Raw genomic sequence first — 20,661 nt, 5'->3', positions numbered from 1 at the left:
ACTTCGGCTCAGGTCATGATCTCACGGTTTGTGGGTTTGAATCCCACATCGGGCTCTGTGCTGACAGCTTGGAGCCTGGAGCCTGCCTTGGATTCTGTGTCTCCCTCTCTCTCTGCCCCTCCCCTGCTCATTCTCTCTCTCTCTCTCTCTCTCAAAGAATAAATAGACATTACAAATTTTTTAAAAAGAAAAGAATTGAGTACTTTTGCATTTACACTGTTAAAAGTAATCTTGGACTACGGCAAAGAAACAGGTTGTGGGGCTAAACTGACCTAGGTCCATTCCTTCCTCCGCTTCTTAGGGGCCAAATGACTAGAGCAAGTCACTTTATAAATCTCAGTTTCCTCTTCTGCAAAAAGAGAGTAACAGTAAATCTTAGAGCTAATGCACAGATTTAATAAAACAATAAAGGTAAGGTAAAGTGTCTAGCACATAGCAAACGTTATAAACGTTAGTTCCAATCTATGGTGTCAGTTTAGCTCCTATTTCTTATTTTTAACCATCATTAACTTGGGTGAATAGTCTCCACTGCTATGCTTCAGAGGCTTAAAGGTCCTCAGGAAACATCTTGCTTGCTTGCTTTACAGCTTCTCTGTAGCATTGTCTCAGATCAAAAATAGATACAAGTGCTACTTCCCCGTTCAAAATGTGACCTTGAATGCACATCAGAACATTTCTCTGCGTTCCGGTCTTTCACCTGTAACACGAGGGGACTGGACCAAGTCATTTGCTCCCAATTTCAGGTCTCAGCACCCTGGGTTGCTGCTGAGTGTCTCTCAAAACTTGCGTGAAAGGTCCGCAGAAGATCTCAGGAAACTTAACATTAGAGAAGAGTTGGCCATGAGACTTTTCTGATCATGAAGGGGATAGGAAGTAGCCCGTGAACACCGTCCTGGTGTGACAGGAGCGGTGGTGGTGAGCAAGGAGCCGGACGCATCCCAGGTGAATCCCCGTGTCTGTCTGGGCCAGCTGTATCTGCCTGAGGTCACGTCCAGCCAGGGAAGGAAGGGAGCACGCAGGGAGTTGCCTCCAGAATCCGAGCCTGAGTTGACAGCCCACGTTGCCTTTCCGGCTATCCATTTGCAAGGCGGCAGCTGACGCTGGCCGGGCGATACTTACGCCTCCCCCCACGGTTCCCAACTCAGTCCTGCCTCCACCGGGCAAACACCCCAACATTCAAGTACGCGCCGCCGCGTGAGCCAATCCGCACGACACATCACGAGGCAGCATCGGAAACACGTACTGGAGAAAGGAGCAAGGACCAAAGGGAGTGGGAAACAACTACGTGACAACATAATCAGGCATAAACATCTACTTCGCCCTTGGGTCTGCCAGGAACACCTCTGGGCACCAAAGATAAAGCTAAGAAGGCCACACACAGCCTAGGGAAATGACACACAGCACCAGAGCTCAGAGACTGCAGCTCCCTACCAGTCGTCATCCCCAGCTGGCTGTCCTCCTGAAGTTACCCGTAATTCGAACAAGCCTAACGACTCTTTCACTGGGTTCACTACAGACTGGGGGCAGGACCTGGAAGAGGAATAGAGGTTGTCAGTCTGATGACAGAAGAGTAAAAATGCTGTTAAGAGCAAACACCAAAACTCAAAGGCCAGTGAGTGACAGACAGAAAAACGCTGCTACTTCGCCCCCCACCAGCTGCTGGGGGTAGCATGTCTTCAGGATGACCTCGAATCACAAAGCCAAGGTGAAGTTCAAGTTCTCTGTTACAAACTCGGAGAACAAGTGTGATACATTTTGGCAAGGCTTCGATAAAAGCCAACTGAAAACAGATAAGCATATGAGGAGATGCGTGCCCTGTCACTACAGAACTGGGAATGGCGACGGCAATGTTAAACCGGGACACACTTTCCAGAGGCAAAATCACAACACTGACAACACCAGATGCCGGACAGGATGTGGGACGACCGGGACGCTCACGTGCTGCGGCTGGGGACGCAAACGGGGACGGCTCGCGTGGAATATGGTTTGGCAGCTTCTTACGAAATTAAACATACTCTTTAGCACACATTCCAGCCCCTGCATTCCTAGGTATTTACTCAAATGAGTTGAAGACGTACGTCCACGCAAAGACCTGTACATGAATGCTTTTAGTAGTTTATAGCGATTTCTTAAACTTGGAAGCAACCAAGATGTCCTTCAAACAAACTGGAATATCCACGTAACATCCATGTTAGTCCGTGATAAAAAGAAATGAACTATCACGCCACGAAAAGACACGGAGGAACCTTAAGTGCATATTGTTAAGTAACAGTAGGATTCTGACTATGTAACATTCTGGAAATGGCGAAGTGCAGAGACAGTTAAAAAAAATCAGTGCTTCCCAGAGGAGCGGGGCGGGGGAAAGATGAACAGTCAGAGCCAGGAGGATTTTTAGGGCACTGAAACTGTTCTGTACGATCCCGTGATGGTGGATATACGACATTATACTGTGACCAAAACCCACGCGCCTGTGCCACACAGAGTGAACTTTAATGTACGCTGTGTACTTTAGTAACTATGTAATAATAACGTATCAATATTGATTCAAGTATATATAACAAATGTATTATGCTAAAGCAAGATATTCATAAAGGGGGCTTGAAGCGTTGCGGGGCGGGGGAGGGAGCAAAGCAGGGAGGAAGAACTCTCCCCGCTGTTGAATTTCTCTGTAAACCTGAATTGCTCAAAAAAATAAAGTCCACGAATTCAAAAATGGAGGGGGATTCATAAAATAAGATAAGATACAGTCATCTGGAAGAGTCACCATACGAGATATCCTTTTTACAGTGGCGTCCTATAAATAAGGCAAGTATAGTTATTACACCAGTTAGAATTAATTGAAAAGTCTCTCTCATGTTCATCAACCCTGAAATCAGTAATATAACGCGTGGCAAACGGAAGAGGTCAGGTTTACCGTATGTGATCTTTTAAGAACTGATACTTGGGAAAGTCATTTCTTACTAGTGAAAGGTTTCTTACTCTCATTAACGCAGTGACCGCAGATCAAACATGAACCGCAAAGAAAACACCAACGAGCAACACTCTAGAGATTTATTACCCAATCGTAACCTATGCACAGAGACAGCTAAGCTCACGAGACCAGCAAAGTAGCAGCACAGAACGTAAGGAAAAGCACGTTTCATAAATACAATTCAGAAACACCTTTTTCTTTAAATTAGGGTCAAAATACTGAGACAAACACTGAGACAAAATTCGTAACCATACATAAACCGTCTTAACGTGTAATGATTCCCTGGGAACTGTCCCCACACAACGGTACCTGAAGTCGATGCCCTGTTGCCGTATCAACACGTGAACAGACGTGTGTCCACTTTTGTGCGTTTTCAGAAAACACATGTGGGTTCTTAGAAAGTGGACACAGGAACGGTTGGGTTCCAAGATTTTTCATGTCATCACATTACTTTGCGTTTATGAAGCCACGAGAAAAGAAGGGGATGTGTGTTGTGTTTGAAACTGCTTGTTGAAACGAAACACATCCCAATAATGAAGCCATACCAAAAAGGGAATTAAGATCATCCAGACATGTCACAGAGGCTTAATTTGGAATAGACGGTTTTGCAAAAGCAAGTATGTTAAATAAAAACTTCAAGGTTTAAAAAAAGGCAGCGGGAAAAGGGCAGGAGGAGAGAAAAGGAAGTACTTGAAGAAACAAGTCTGCATAGATGATGAACAGAATTTAAATATGGTTTCAGTTCATTTCCTCCTAAAACTAAGCCTGGGTGACTGAGGTAGACTCTGGAGATAACAAGTGCAAAGATTCAGGTTTTCCAAAGGGCAATATTTAGTCATGTCAGAGGTTGTCAAACAAAAGTGCATTTTATAGTCTTGAACACAAAATCAAATGGGAGCCCGTTTACTGGAAGAAAACCTCTACGCTAATTCCCTATTTGTTGTGCCAAATTCCCAAATGTATAAAAACCTACACACTGTTGGGGACAAAGCAGTATCTAGTTGATTTATAGACATAAATGAACTAAGGTTGATCAAGAAATAAGAATGGTAAAATAAAAAGAATAAGTGATATTACCTTAATAGTTTTCCTTTTTTTTTTTTATTAATAAATCACTCGGAAATTTAGAAATACCATAGAGCTAAAGAGTTGTCCAGAGCCAAAAAAACCTAATAAATATTTCAAGAATTATTGTTAATCTGTGAATGTTTAAAAATGTATCTATTATCTTAGGCATTTTATTTTTAACGTACTCCCACAGTTTCCACATTGAGAAACAAAATTAAAAGCAAATGTCCTTAGGGGCGCCTGGGTGGCTCAGTCGGTTAAAAGCATCCTACTTCAGCTCAGGTCATGACCTCGCAGTTTGTGGGTTCGATCCTCTGTCTCCTTCTCTCTCTGCCCCTCCCCTGCTCACGTGCTCTCTCTTAAAAATAAATAAACGTTTAAAAAAAAAGCAAATGTTCTTAAAAATTAAATAAATAAGTATGAAAAGCCCAATTTGAAGGTATAAATAGATAAATATAGTAATTATAATGGAGTTTCTAGCTTTCTCTGCCAAAATAAGTCGTGGAGATGAGAATATAACATTTGGGGCTCACATACTTTTGTTCCCTAACAAGCCCTCCAACTGTAATTCCTATTCTTTTCTGTTATGACAGATTTTTAGATTCACATAAATATTATGTGCATCACAGATTAAGTGGTATGTAAAAAATATACAATCGAAACAGTTAAGGAACAAAAGTTACAAAAAAATGTGAAAAGAATAATTACTACTGTTTCACGCAAGTTCATGTGGCCCTTTCTCGGAAAAGGCCAGAAAACATCCTTAACATTTTATGCCTATCACACAGGATACAAGCTAAGGTGATTTATCACTTATGATGAAGGAAAGAGCGGGGCCCTACTATTACACAAAAAAGACGCAATAATCAAGATTAACACTGAAGAAGCCAAGGCCCACGCAATGTGAAAATACCTGCCTAAGCCCTTCACTCGAGCTGCAGTCAGAGTGGGGGAGAGTGACACGTAATTATGCCAACCGGCTTCCGTTTTACAATTCCCATCACAGATTCAAGAGTGTACATATAAGAAACCTCCAAGGCAAGGGTTAACAGCAACTCAAGCTGTGCAAAACCTACAGAATATCAATAACTTTGTGTTCAGAGGAGTCAGGTACATTAGCCAAGTGGTAGAGTGACAGTCACATTATAAATCTGGCTGTTAACGCACATTTTATTCTTGACGTGGTTGTATGTTTGTTCATCGGAGATTCACCAGATATTTGCTCGCCCCCTTTTTGAGTAATTAGTGGTTTCAGCCTATACTTTGACAGTCAAATATCACATCATAAAAACTGTAATCTCAGGGGCTCAACTGAAGCCCATAATTATGCAGCTAGACCACATGTTTCCTGTTCCAAGCTGTCTTGGTAGTTCAGAAGATAGAAGTCCAAGCCCAAAGCGTGTTTTTGATCATTCTAGAATTTCTACACTGCTACTGACGAGAAGATAAAAATCTGTGATACCATCGTCTATTTTCCTGCTTGGACTTCTAGAAGGTTTCAGCCTACAGTTAAAAGCCATTTATCTGGCCCATTTCATCAACACAAATTTCCTTTAAAAAATAAAGTGATTGTGAGAGCAAAATGTTCACAATAAACACGGAACGTGCATACACAATTACATGGCTACGTGTTTACCGTAAACATGAACTTCAGGAAATGATTCATGAAAGTAGCCAGATCTATAATAGTGACCTTGTTCAAACAAATTTCTTATTTTGAAACATTTAAAGGAAAAAGAGAAACACCTGTAAATATTATCTTTCCAAAGCACACACAGACTACTGCGCCTCTCCTTTTATGATGTGGACTCATCTCATTAGTTGGAGCCAGAAGCCACACGGTGTAATTACAGAAAGGGCCCAGAGTCAGTACTGCACGACCACCTGGCCCAACTCTGTAAGCCACAGAGCTCCCCCTCCAAGGGTCTTGTACACAGTAAGCAACCAGTGCAAGGTGGCTGAACAAAGGGACTATCCGATCAGGTATGTGCAAGACAGAATTGCACAAAACTCAGTCCTAACATCACTTTGTTGCAGAGCCCAAAGCACTCATGTTTTCAGATGAAGTAAAGGAACCACATCCTTCTAATTTGGTAATGCAACATAGAAAAAAAGCAAAAGACAACAATTTTCTCATTCTGGGTAAGGCAACACCCTGTCTTGCAATAAAGACAGTGGACACAGGATGTACAGTAAAGGCCGGATAGAAGACCTGGGGAAGCTCCTTGGGATCCTTTAAGGGGTTTAAGAAATACAAAGCATTGGGGCGCCTGGGTGGCTCAGTCAGTTGAGCGTCCAACTTCGGCTCAGGCCATGATCGCACGATTCATGAGTTCAAGCCCCGCGTTGGGCTCCCGGCTGGCAGCCCAGAGCCCGCTTCAGGTCCTCTGCCCCCCACCCCCCCACCACCCCCGGTCTATCCGCCCCTCTCCCACTCACTCTCTCTCAAAGATAAACAATGAACATTAAAAAAAAGAAAGAAAAAAGAAATACAAAGCATTTGCCATCCACTGACAGAGCAAAATGAGAAATGAGGGAAATAAAAAAGCACAGCTGACTCTCAACAAAGCAGATAAGGTTCCAGGAAGCTTGAGTGTCCAAATACTACTTAACTGATAGTTTTTTAAAAATCGCGATCACCATGCTATTATCCGTGAAGAATTTTAAAAAGAAGAAGAAATACATACCCACACAAATAACACAAAACCTAGAAAAAGTGTCTAACTAGTCAACCAAAATAGAAGTTTTAGCAATCAAAACACAAATGTATTAACGACTGCCCCTAGGACTTCAGGGGAAAAAAATATGTTACTAGATGGCAACTGTTTGCAAGATTATCTTAGTGTGATCATTTATTTATTTTAAAAGGTCATGAATAAAAGAAAACTTATTTCAATTTCTTTAAATGAATTAAATAAAAAAGAGGTAAAATAAAATTACGACGCCTTATGATTTTAACTCTTATAATCTATACCTCAGGGAAGCAGGGGGTAATTTATAGCATTCTATAAAATACTGGAGTTTAGAATCAGACTTAAGTTCTCTGAAAATTATGCAATTCTTAGTAGGGGAAAAAAATCTCTTAAAGCAAGATACTAAAAGGGTTTTTTTGTTACGTATCTAAAAAGTTCTATTATTTTTAGTTTTAAACCAGTGGCTGCTCTCCAAAATTGAGACTTCAAGATCTCATCAAATACAAATTTTAAAAAGCATCACCATTAAAGCATAGGATGCCCAACCAAAATGGGATAAATGTAATTTAAAACAACTAACACCAGGATATTTTACTCGTGATTAGACACATCTACTTTCTCTGGCCTCTTTTGACCGTGACATGTGCATGTCAGATTTCTATCCTAATCTTATCCTAATGTACACTGCGGTGTACAAGTTCTCAACCTAGACAAGGAATAATTCTAAAATTTTCAAATGAACATCACTCATTATGTACAATGTTATTGTGTTAAACAAGCTATCTGGATAATTAAAACGATTTTTGTTTTGTTTTGCATTAGCCACAAAAGAGTGGACTTGTTTCGAACACCCACGCATTTATTTAGTATATGAAAGTCAAGTTCAGCAAAAATCAAACATTGCTAGAGCTGAGGAAAGTAAAGGTCTTATCTATTTGAATGTATTGAAAGAAAAGCGAAAACAAACCCAGAAGTCTAGGATGAAGAAATGCATCTGATGCAATCACTACATTCTTCTCATCCTTCCAACGTGAAATGTTAAGTACCAGCAAAAAATACTGAAGCCCAGAGACACCACCTGACAAAACGTCTCAAAGACCACGAGGCATGAGGATATGTAAAGCTGAAGAAATGATGAGATGGCTAACAGAAGAAATGGTGGGGGGAGGAAGGGTTAAAATTCAACCATATGATAGACGGCAACAGTAAGAGTTGAATTCTAAAGGCTTAACTAACAAGTTCATTATTTAATTCCAAACTCTCGTTTTTAACAACGAACGAGGAATTTGACGCAAACGCAGTGTTGCTGTTAAAAGTCAACGTATCTAGGTCCCTCGTGTTCAGAGCAAAGAATGGAAGAAAACAAAGCAAAAAAAGCCAACAGACGCACGTGAGAAAAAGAGGTCCCTCTAAACCTTTTGTAAACAAGTTTCTACAAGAGCACGCGGAGCGCTTCCTTCGGCCTCCCTGACACCTTGGTTTGGATGTGCACTATTCACATGTGCACACGTGGATACCAGCGCAAAGCCAGGTGGTGGAGACTACCAGGCTCTCTATGTAAGCTTTTCTCATTTCTCAACTACGGTTATACTCTCAGTGGTTTGGGTTTTTCTTTTTTTTTTTCCTGTAAGGGAAAAATCTCTCCAATGAGAAGTTTTAAACCTGTTTTTAAAAAAAACTGCAGGGAATTTCTCCACATTTTATAAGTAAAAATACCAGAAATGAAAGAGCTGACAGAAATTCAGGCAGATCCAAATTCAACCATCCATTTTTCATACTTCTCCAAGTCTGCAGCAGAGACAGACTTAGCAATTTTCTTAAGAGCCAATTCAAAGTCTCCTTTGGTAACGGGCATCTGAAGTTCCTCTTTAGAAAGTGCGCGGATCTCTTCTGGACCTAAGCCATTGATTCGCCGTCTCATTGCCATTAAAGAGGCATCCCTAAAAACATACAAGATCAGTGAATACATACTGATGTAAATGTTTTAAACGCTTTCAACTGTAAGAAAGTTAACACAAAACATTCAAAAGATCGTTTTCTATGTTTTTACGATGCTGCTCAGAATTTCCCATTTTAGAGCTATCTGAGGGCGCAAGAAAGGTTAAAGCAGGATGTAAATGACTTAAACACGAAATGTACTATTAGTGAATCCAAAGAGTCTCGGTTAGGCTCAGCTAGTACCCAATTTCCTTTTCCTCACTTGCTCTTCCAAGGCAGCCAAGAAAGTTGGGAAACAGAAGTGAATTGTGAACTGCTGATTTGCATACTTGACAATGAACACATGGCTGAGGTCAACATCATCCAAATCTTACACCAGTTTGTCTATAACCTAATTAGAGGAGGTAAAGCCAGGAAACTCCTTCTTTGGAACATGAATGTATCTACATATAGTGGATGTGGAATTCTCCACATGGAGCATCGCTGGGCTACAAAAGGGATAAAATCGAGCTCTTCCAGATCTTATTTTCAGCTCCACTCTGAGCAACTGTAAATTATTATCAAGGTTTCGAAGAGGCGGATAATGCTCACGAAAAAGCTAATAGGAAGCCAACCCAACCAAAACTTCAAAATTTTATATATTTTATTATAGTGACACTAGAAACTACTGTGAGATTATGTGCCGCTAAACTTAGATGCACATGAAAAATACTAGTATCTAGAGTGAGAAACAACAGATGTTATAGTTTTAAAGAAAGGCTACTGATGTCAATTTCAGTACAGTTAAGAAGGTGACAACTAAAAGGAAATCCTCTTGGGGCGCCTGGGTGGCTCAGTGGATTGAGTGTCTGGCTTCGGCTCCCGTCATGATCTCACGGCCCGTGGGTTCGTGCCCCACATCGGGCTTGCTTGCCGTCAGCCTGTCGGCACGGACCCCCTTTCTGATCCTCTGTCTCCAGCTCTGCTCCTCCCCCACTTGCACTCTCCCCTCCCCCCCCAAATAAAGAAAAGAAAATCCTCTTCTTTGAGTGATGTAAATTGTCTATAAATTATTATGTCACTAAATTGAAAGGGAAATATGTAATATATACTTATATAACATGATATATTTCCCAGCTTAAAAGGATTGGGTGATGTGAATTATCTACAAATTATGATGTCACTAAATTATGATGTTACTAAATATATAAGTATATATTATATATTTCCCAGCTTAAATTGATCAACTTTGCTTGCTCTTCTGCATATGGTAAAATAATACTAACCCAAACGAAATATTATTTTATGTTGATGCAGCTAGGCTCCAATTTAGGGCTAAACTGACCTTGGCTTGTCAAAATCATTATTACCAAGTAAAATTTCTTAAAAACCAAAGACAGAAAAGGTGACCATATTGTTATATATTTATTCATATAACAATGACCAATGAAGCTATGTAAAAAAAAAAAAAGAAAAAAGAAGACAAATGAGAAACCATTTCAAGGAAATGGACTGCTGCTTTCACGTCAAAGGTTTTAATAACTATACTGACTTTAAGACCAGTCCTCATGTCAAATCTATACCTGATATCTAAAAGTCACAGACTATTAAAAAAAAATACCTGCAAACATTAGTTATATCAGCACCAGAATAGCCGTCAATCTTTTCTGCTATATCTTCCAGCTGAATGTCAGGATCCAGTTCAACCTCACGAAGATTGATCTTCAGAAGCTCAGTTCTTCCTTTTGCTGTTAAAAGATTTTTTTGTTGTTACTGTTAGATGTTTTACTTCACAAATCATTTTGATGAGAAATCGCATATCAACATTTAGGAAAAGAAAGAGACTAATGCAAAAAGGAGTCAATAACTTGAGTTCACCTAGTATCACCAACTCATTGCATGACTCAGAATTATTTAACTTCCTATGTGCCTTGGCTCAATAACTAAAAATTGAAACAAAACTGAGAGTTTTAAACACAGATTGTGAAATATAGGAAATATAATGACTTCAGAGTAAATATTCTTAAGATATAAACATATATATTCAAAAAGTTGTGAAGAAGATTGTGAAATACAGATTTGAAAACAAAGGGTCTGTGATCCCTCATGAAAAATAAAATCCTTATTAAAAATAAAATCATTAATATTCAACATTAATATGCAAGTACCAGACATTCTTTTAGTAAAACAACATTTGGCCTAGTTTTATAAAACTAGACTACATGGACTAACTCCTGTGAATCACTTTGCTCACCTTTTAGTGTGATATAGAAAAGATTTCCTATGATAGAGGAAATCGGCAATTGTCGCAAAAAACATATTAACGTATTTTTACCTGGAGAGCTAGCCCACAGACATCTAATGTTCCAGTACGATGAGAATGTGTATTGTGTAAGCTCTAATGAAGTACAGAATTATTTAAATAACCAATCATGCTTGCTTTTTTTACCATCAGTTTTAGTGGCAAATTCGCTATTTAATACAGCACACTAAGAGAACGCAAACTTAGGTTGGATCTGGCTTTCTACTATTTCCTGATATATCAAATTAAATTTAATTTTCTCCAACTTTTCTTTTGAAAAGTTTAGATTTATTTTAAATCTACAGTTAAAAAAAAAAAAAACAATGAACACCCATTTATCTTCCATCTAGACTCATCAATTGTCAACATTTTGCCATTATCACTCCCTTCTCCTCCTCCCCACTGCTTCCTGAATTGGGAGCTAGCTGTAGGCAATCACACTTCATCTTAAATTCTTCAGCATGTACATCCTAAGAACAAAGGTATCCATTCAACTATCACACTTGCCAGGAAATTTAACATTGGTACATTAGAATCATCTAATAGACAATCCAGATTAAAATGTCCCCACTTTCCCCAGGACTTTATAATTTTCTTAAAAACCATCACACATTGTATTTAGTTATCTCTTTAGTCTTCTCGCTTATCTCTTTAGTCTTCTTTAATCTAAAGCAGTTCCCCGATGTTTGTTTTGTATTTCATGACATTGACAATTCCTCCAAATGATCATACGGCATATAAAAATGCTTTTGCATTCCAGTAAAGACCACAACAATTTTGTTTGTGGATCTGAACAGTCAGATACTGAAATGTTTATGGCAATGGAAAGAAACAAGAACAACTAAGACAGTCTGGAAAAACAGTAAGATGGGAGGAACTGCTCTATCAGAATGTAAGACTTATTACAAAGCATTAGGACTCAGGTAAATAGATCAATGATACAGAATAGGGAGCCTAGAAGTAGATCAAAGCATACACTATGGATACCTGATTTATGACACAGGTGGTTCCAGCAGTGGGAGAAAGGATCCCAGAACTGCTATTTACTGGGGGGGAGGGGGGGGGATGAAATCGGGTCCTACCTCGTACCATACATAAAAATCAGTGCCAGATATATTACTACCCTAAATGTAAAATGCAAAAATTATGAGCATCTTAAAAGATAAAACAGGAAATATCTTAATGACTTCAGAGTGAATATTCTTAAGACATATATATATATATATATATATATATATATATATATATATATTCAGAAAGTTGACCATAAAGGAAAAGATTGATAAACTGACCACATTAAAATTAAGAACTCTAATTCATCAAAAGACTCTCTAAATAGAGTGAAAACACACAAGCTACAGAGTTTGAGAAGATATTTACAATGTATATAAGTAACAAAGTTCTTATATATCCAGAATATTTAAAGAACTACAAAAACCAAAAATAGATCAGACCACCTAATTAAGAAAAATGGGCAAAAGACTTGAACAGATATATAACAACAAAATCCAAGTGGCTAATAAATAAAGGAAAATATATTCAAATTACAGTAAAACCTTGGAATGTAAGTGACTTGTTCTGCGAGCGTTCCGCAAGACGAGCAAACGTTTCGAATAAATTTTGACTTGATAAACGAGCGACGTCTTGCAAAACGAGCAGTACGTGACACCAAATGTCACAGGATCACAACTGAGCCAATGGTTCTGGAAATTCGCTTTGATAGACAAGTGCTTTGGATTACAAGCAGGTTCCAGAACGAATTATGCCCATAAACCAAGGCTTTACTGTATTTAATAATGAAGAGAATAAAAATTAAACCACAGTGAGATAGCACTGCACACCAAGAGGCTGGTATAAACGAAAAAGGCTGAGGTTTTGGAAAACACTAGGTTTTGGAAAAATGGGAAGCAATAGGAACTCTCACACCTTGCGGGTAGAAGTCTAAAGTGCAACAACCACTTGGGAAGACAGACAGGATTTATCGACTATTGTTCCAGCTATGCAGCCTGACCCGCAATTCGCTGCAAGGATGGAATGCGGCATCTTAACCTAAGGAAGCTTAGACGTTTTCACCATGATACAAGTATAAAAATATTCACAGCAGCACTGTTCGTAATTGCCTAAAACTGGAAAGAACCAAAATGTCCACCAAATAGTATGACGGATAATCGTGGTACAATCACACAATGGATATCACAGGCCGAATTGTGTCCCTCCTACTGAAGTCTTATGTCGAAGCCCTGACCTTCAATACTTCAGAATGTGACTGTATTTGGAGATAGCGCCTTTAAAGAGGTAATTAAAGTAAAAACGAGGTCATAGGGGTGGGCCCTAATCCAGTCTGACCGGTATCTTTATAAGAAGAGGAAATTAGGACACAACACACACACCCACGTGCACACACGGAGGAAGACCACCTGAAGACACTGGAAGAAAATGGCCACCTACAGGCCAAGGAAAGAGGCTCCAGAATGAAAGGACACCTTGCTTGACCTTGGCCTTGTAGCCTGAGAAAATAAATTTCTGTTTAAGCCACCCAGTCCGTGGTACTTTGTTGTGGCATACCTTGCTGACTGATACAATGGAATGCTATAAGCAACAAAAATGAACAGCATCTAGAAATCGTAATATGGATGAATCTTAAAAATGTACTGGAGCCAAAGAAGCAAACTACAGAGGAACACAATCAGTGTGATTCCATTTAAGTTTAAAAAAAAAAAAAAAAAAAAAAAGGTTAAACTTTGGGGATATATTATTAGGCGAGAAAATTATAAGGGAAACAAACAAAGTATTTCCATAAAAGGAATAACAGTGATTACCAGTAGGGGGCAAGAAGGGAGCTGTGCTAGGGAAAGAACATACTGGGAGCTTCTGAAGTCTGATAACGTTCCATTTCTTGAGCTACAGAGGTAGTTATCTGCCTGTTTGCCAATTATTGGATAGATTGAACTAAATTTTAATACGCTTCCATTGTGAGTTCTATTTCTCACTCACACAAAGTAAGACAAGAGCAAAGCAACGCAAAGGGCAGCCACAGTGGAAAGAGAAGCAAGCACGCGTTATCTGGGATCGCCAGAAAAAAAGAGTGTGACTAGGCAATCTTTACCTCCAGAATTCCTTAATTTGGAAGTAAGGAGGCTCCTTATCTTTGTCCATCCCCAGCCAGCAGGCCCATCACTTGAGGTATGGGGCCAAAGAAGTCCTGTACTCAGGTGGCCAGCCCGAGGGGGGTGGGGAAAAAGAGGGAGGGGCAGGAAGCTCCCAGGTCTGCTGCTACACAAAGTGGCGGTGCTCCCGATGCCTCCGTAAGAACTCCAGACTTAACGTAAGCGTGACTTCATAGTGCTCCACACACAACGTGTTAGTGAACAAAGATCACTTTGCTCTTTTAGTCCTGATGCTAGAATTCATTGTATTTGGAAATCAGAATGTTTAACTGCAGCCTGCCCTAAGAACTCAAATGCCAAGTTTAATATACTGTATTATCCCATAGAAAGAAAGTTCCCGACAGTCACCTTAAATGAACTCTGGAGTATAAGCCAGTACTGAAGCCCTAGTTGGAAGCATCCTTTTCCCTCGTAACTGTAATTTGGGGAAAGTGACTTCTAATTCTGCTTGTATCAGTGGTTTGTTAGAAGGTTCCAAGTAGGATTTATCAGCTCTATAAAACTGTATGAATGATATTTAATAACCTTGTGAAAGGATTTAACAAGTAATTAATAGGTTAATAGTCAAGAACCACCAATACTACATAACCAAGTTAATATACATTCTAAATTTAAATAAACATTGTTAAAAGGATCATACACTTCTTGTAATAACAACTTCCCTGCGCACACTTGGAGGTCCAGTGCAGAAGAACACGAGTGCACACTCTGGGGCCAGACCGCCTGGGTTCACTGCCCTGCTCTGCCTCACTGGGTAGGATACTTAACCTCTCGGTGCCTCAGTTTCCTCACATGTCAAATAAAGATAAGAACAGAATCTACCACATAAGACTGTTGTGAGGGGGAAATGGGTTAATAGATGTAAAGCCTGGCCCACAGTCAGCACTCAGAAAATTGTTCATTGCCCCCACACCCACCCACCACCACCATCAGTCAATCGACAAACAAGATTAGAGGGAGACAGAGAAAAGCCAGATCCCTTCTATTAAGGAACATCTGGGAGACAGATAACCCAGGGAAGTGAAGTCTACACAAGGGAGACAGGCCAGGCCAAAAGAAGCCTTCACAGAATGAGATGCTTTAATGCCAACTTTGAAAAACCAATAATTTTTTTTTAAGTTTTATTTAAGTAATCTCTACAGCCAATGTGGGGCTCGAACGTACAACCCTGAGATCAAGAGTCGTATGCTCTACTGACTGAGCCAGCCAGGTGCCCCAATAAAATTTAAATAGAGTGGAAAAGGGAGAAAATCTGGAAATGGGAGTACCATAAATAATGACATGGAAGTAGAAAGAAGCACATATATATACCAGAGGCGGGGAGGGAGGATGGTAAGTAGAAAAGTACAAAAGAGGACTGAGAAACACAAATAGATATAAATAAGATAATAAATAAATAAGATATAAATAAGATAAATAAGTAAATAAATAAATAAATAAATAAAAATAAGACAGATATAAATAAGACAGATAAGAACTTATGGTAAACACACACACACACACACACACACACACGCACGCACGCACAACTAAACAAAGAACTCTGACCCCGATGTGATGGAAAATTAGACTCAGCTCTAAGAGACTCTATGATGCTTTAATGATTTAGGGAGGTTATTCTAAAGCAAAATATAATTAAATGAAAGGGGCTGAAAAAGGGAGTTCATTAAGCTGATCAGGCGGTTGCTGCCATAACTTAGATGCATAAAGTGAAGGAAGAGACTTATGTAAGGCCAAGCTCACCCGGGCCTGCTGTTTTGCCTTTTGTTAACTATGGCAGGTCGTACTTCCCAGGATGGCCGCGAGAGTCTCTCTCATCCCACACACGCTTCTGCGGTGCGGTCTTGACGCTCTCCCACCCAGAGGTAGTCTAATTCCCACCTCTTGAAAATGGGTGGGCTTGTAAATGCTTCAACCCAGGGTACAGGAGAAGTGACACTATATGACCTGTAAGGCTAGGTTATAAAAAGCAACGCCCCTAGCGGAACGTCTGGAGCCACGGCCACCACGTATGAAATCGGACTGTCTTGAAGCCACCGCGCCCGAAGCAGCCTGGGCCAATGGAATGACCAGAGATAACATGAAAGTGCTCCAGCAAGACAGCTCCAGCCGGGGCCTCCGGGTGGCTTTGGTATTATCTATTCTCATGGTTTTACTTTTCGCCTTTTCCAACTAAAATTTTACTTTCATAGGTTGCTTGTGTTCATAAAATGTCCTCCAACTTCTTTTTACTTTCATATAATCTCTTCTTGCCATTAATTTTACCCTAGATTGCTATATCATTCTTTCAGGTCTTTCCACATGTTGCTGTTTTGTCTATTCCAGACCCTTCTCTCCTACCAGATGCTTCAGCTACAAGAGCTATCTATCTATTCGTTTTCAAGCAACCACACCTTTGTTTCTGTTTTTCTCTCTCTTTTTTTTTTTTTTTTCTGTTTTTCTCTTTGGAAATGAGTGAAAATGCAACTTCCTCCATGAAGTCTCCCCAAAGCACCTCAGTCCGAATTTATCAGTCCTCATTCTCCACTCCGAAGTACCACGGACCAGAGTGGGGGATGGGTTAAATAGGTGACGGGGATTAAGGAGGGCACTTGTGATGAGCACCGGATGTTGTATGGAAGTCATGAATCACCGTATTGTACACCTGAAACTAATATGACACTCTATATTAACCAACTGGAATTTAAACAAAAACTTTAAAAAGAAAAGGAAAAGTACCACGGAGAACAATGGCACTGCATGTTACACTGTTTTCCCTGCAGTTAGGTTAAGCGTATGCCTACTTTCCAACTACAAAGTGAGTTCTCCAAGGATGAGGCCTGTCCATTACTTATCTTTATATTCCCACAGAACCCAATAAATGTCTTTCTAATAGCAAAGAGCTACATAAACACCTACTGAATTAATACGGATGAAAGAAAAAGAGTGGAGTTCTAATTACGATGATCTGTTTGGATGCACTTTAGGAGAAAGCGATTTCTCAAGTTCTGTGGTCACAGGTACAGACCTTCAGACTAGTAATGAGCAGACAGAAGCACTCAAAAGTGATTACCTACAATGGATACAACGTTTTCATAAGGGAAAACAAGTTTAGAAGAAAACCCTTCAGTCAGCCAAATCTATTCTCTTCGCCAATATTTCAAGGAAAGCTAAGTTCCTACCTTTGTATCATAAAGTATGTGTTTCTCCCCAACACCTAAGTTCTCCTTAGCAGTTCATAAAATTGCTACCATCAACTATTTTTCTAGTTACATTTTTTCCTCCCTATCATGGTAAATTAAAGTTCAAAGTACAAAAGTTTAAATGGTGTCAGTTCAAGTAGTAAAACTTTTATTTTCCCCCATTAGCATTAATTTCTTATTTATAATCATTGTATACAGTAGTAAAGTTAAAACTCATTTCATACAAATATACTAGATAGCATAGAGAGATTTGTTTTAGAAAACAAGGAAGAGTAAAAAGAGGAACAAAGAGAAAGTAAAGAAACAGTAAATCAGAAACTGTAACAAACCACTCAAATTTCAAAATTTCATGCGGCTAATATGAGAGCGAGCCAGGCACTAAGGAGCTGATTCTGGGAGGTGTAATATTCCAGAACAGCTTCCAGGTTCTAAATTGAACCACTTCCATTAGTGCTTTAAATAAGTTTATTATTGTTGTAAATTCAACTAGTAATTTAAGCATGTTTTAAGAAAAAGAACATTTTTCTTTTTAAGTTAACAAGATTATTAGAATTAATGGTATATACATAGTAGCAGGCAGGAAAGACAATGCGAGATGGAATCTGTGAGCCAATTAATTACACTATAGAGCTTGGAGATCAAGTCACAAAAGTGAGTAAGGAAGATGTTATAAAAATTAAGTTCTAAAAGTCATAGGTGAGGCTTCCACTTCTGATCATCAGGAAAAAACTGGTACCAGACTTGTCTTTTTATGGTAAACAAATATAAAACAAAAGAGAAGAGGCAACTTTTTTCATGCATTAGCCAAGAGACAGCAAGTAACTGTAAATTGGCTTTTTCTTAAGTTCTGCCAAAAATTTGAGTGCCTGCTGGAATAAAATTCAGTACCCTTCAAAGAAAAACAACATGATCCAGACTCTCCACAGTGTAAAATATACAATAAAAATTACTGAACATGTGAAGAAACAGAAAAGGTGACCCACAGTCAAGAAAATTAAAAAGCAGCCAATAGAAACTGTGTTCCACATATAAGAATTAGCTGACAAAAACTCTAAAGTAGTATATCAATGATCTATTTCCTTATTTTTACAATATTTTTTAATGTTTATTTTTTGAGAGAGAGACACACACAGAGTACGAGTGGAGGAGGGGCAGAGAGAGAGGGAGACAGAATCGGAAGCAGGCTCCGGGCTCCGAGCTGCCAGCACAGAGCCCAACGCGGGGCTTGAACTCATGACCTGAGAGATCATGACCTGAGCCAGAGTTGGAAGCTCAACCGACTGAGCCACTAGGTGTCCCCCAATTATCTATTTCTGAATAAAAAAGTTACACTAAAGCATGGTGGCCTAAAATAACAATTTATTACCTTCATAGGTTCTGTGCATCAGGAATTTGGGAGAAGCTTAGCTAGAAAGCTCTAGCTTAGGGCCTATGATGGCTAATTTTATGTGAACTTGGCTGGGCCACTGTGTCAGATATTTTGTCAAACATTATTCTAGATGTTCCTGTAAAGATGTTTTTGTATGATGTTAGTATTTAAATCAGTGGATTCAGTCAGCAGACTGCCCTCCATAATGCAGATGGGCCACATCTAATCAGTTGAAGGCCTGAACAGAACAAAAGCCAGACCTGCCCAGAGCAAGAGGGAATTGTGCCCAGAAAGGGCCTTCAGACTTTAATTGTGACATCAACTCTACCCTGAGTCTCCAGCCTGCCAGCCTACCCTGAAGATTTTAAACTTGACAGTCTCTGTAATTCCATGAGCTAGTTCATTAAAATAAATCTGTCTCTTTATACACATTTTCTATTGGTTCTGTTTCTCTAGAGACCCTGACTAATACAGGGCCTCTCATGAAATTTCAGTCAAGGTACAGGCCAGGCCTACAGTCATCCAAAGGCAGCTAACTCACATAACAGAAAAGCTGGTGTTGGCTCTTGGTGGGACATGTTAGTTCCTTCTCACATGGGCTTCTCCACAGGCTCTTTGAATTCATGGTGTGGCAGCTGGCCTCCCCAAAAGCATATAATCTGAAAGAGGGAGAGCCAGGCAGAAACTATCTTTTTTATGATCTGGCCTTGGAAGTCATATATAGATAGCATCATTCTGCCATATTCTATTCCTTAGAAACAAATCACTAAATCCAATCCATTTTCAAAGGGAGGGAAGGAAGTTCCACCTTTTGAAAGGAAAATTTCAAAGAATTAAAGGAAAAGATGGACAAAATGGATGAAGAGATGAGGAATCCCAGCAAAATAATGGAGACTATAAACAATAACCAAATGGAAATGCTAGATTTACAAAATATATCTGAAATGAAAAATTCACTGGACAAGATTGAAAGCAGATTAGGCAATGGCAGAAGAAAGTGTCAATGATCATGAATATAAATGAACAGAAATTATCCATCTGAATAAGACTGAAAAAAAATGTAAGAGAGTCCCAGTGACCTATGAAACAATATCAAAGTCCAACATACATATAGGATAAATAAAAGGAAAACTCCACAGAGGTACATCATAGTAAAACTGCTGAAAACAAAAAGATAAACACAATCTCTTAAAAACAACCAGAGGACAACCACTTAAGAAAATCCAACCCGTTCACTATAGTTAAACATATAGTACCACATGACCCAGTTATTTCACTGGTAGGTATTTATCCAAAAGAAATGAAAACGTGTCCACACAAAGAATTGAACATGAATGTTGACAGCAGCTTTATTTACAACAGTCTCAAAACAGAAACCACGCAATGTCCATCAATAAGAGAATGGATAAATAATCTGTAATATGGCCATAAAAGGAAATACTACTCACCAGTAAAAAAATAACAATGATAAATCCCAAAACAATTATGCTGAAGAAGACAGTCCAAAATAATTCATACTGTATGATCCTACTTATGAAATTCAAAATTAGAATGGCAAAGATCAGATCAGTGGTTGCCTGAGGTAGAAGGTGTTGGGAAGAAAGAAGAACAGACAAAGGGGCACAAGAAATCCTATCATAATGAAAGATACGTTCTGGACCCTGATTGGGGTATGGTTTCATGCTGTATACAACTGTCAACATCATCACATTGTAAGTGGATAAAGTTTATTACATATAAATCATTCTTTGATAAAGCTGATTTTGAAAAACAATAGCCAGGAGGGAAAAACACATTATATATACAATGAGATGAATGAAAGCTAACCTCACAGCAAAAAGCAGTGGAGGCCAGAAGATGACAAAATGATATCCTCATAAGTAATGAAAGAAAAAACAAAACAAAAAAACTTCCCAACCCAGAATTATTTATCGATCAAGAATATCCTTCAGAAATAAGGGTGAAATAAAGACATTTCAGATAACAAAAACT

The 20,661-nt window shown here is 39.1% G+C and overlaps 1 protein-coding gene across 7 annotated transcripts in view; it reads right to left on the bottom strand.

Moving 5' to 3' along the window:
- The window catches only part of KATNAL1 (katanin catalytic subunit A1 like 1), a 101,094-nt gene that overhangs the window by 9,697 nt on the left and 70,736 nt on the right, over window positions 1–20,661 (bottom strand). For 5 of the 7 annotated variants that reach the window (XM_019447869.2, XM_019447866.2, XM_019447865.2 and 2 more), the window contains 2 exons: window positions 10,271–10,397; window positions 8,511–8,672 (listed from right to left, as the gene is read on the bottom strand). The exons of 1 other annotated variant lie outside the window; for it this stretch is intronic. In XM_019447869.2, coding sequence (XP_019303414.2) covers window positions 8,511–8,672; window positions 10,271–10,397 — 289 coding nt within the window. Of the gene's footprint in view, window positions 1–3,037; window positions 8,673–10,270; window positions 10,398–20,661 lie in introns of those variants that run through there. One more of the 7 variants, XM_019447870.2, reaches the window with a different exon arrangement.

The sequence above is a fragment of the Panthera pardus genome, unplaced genomic scaffold (genome assembly GCF_024362965.1).
Source record: "Panthera pardus isolate Hobbes unplaced genomic scaffold, ASM2436296v1 HiC_scaffold_1, whole genome shotgun sequence".
NCBI lineage: Eukaryota > Metazoa > Chordata > Mammalia > Carnivora > Felidae > Panthera > Panthera pardus.
Note: the sequence above shows the minus strand (reverse complement) of the source record. Positions and strands in the feature narration are given on the sequence as shown.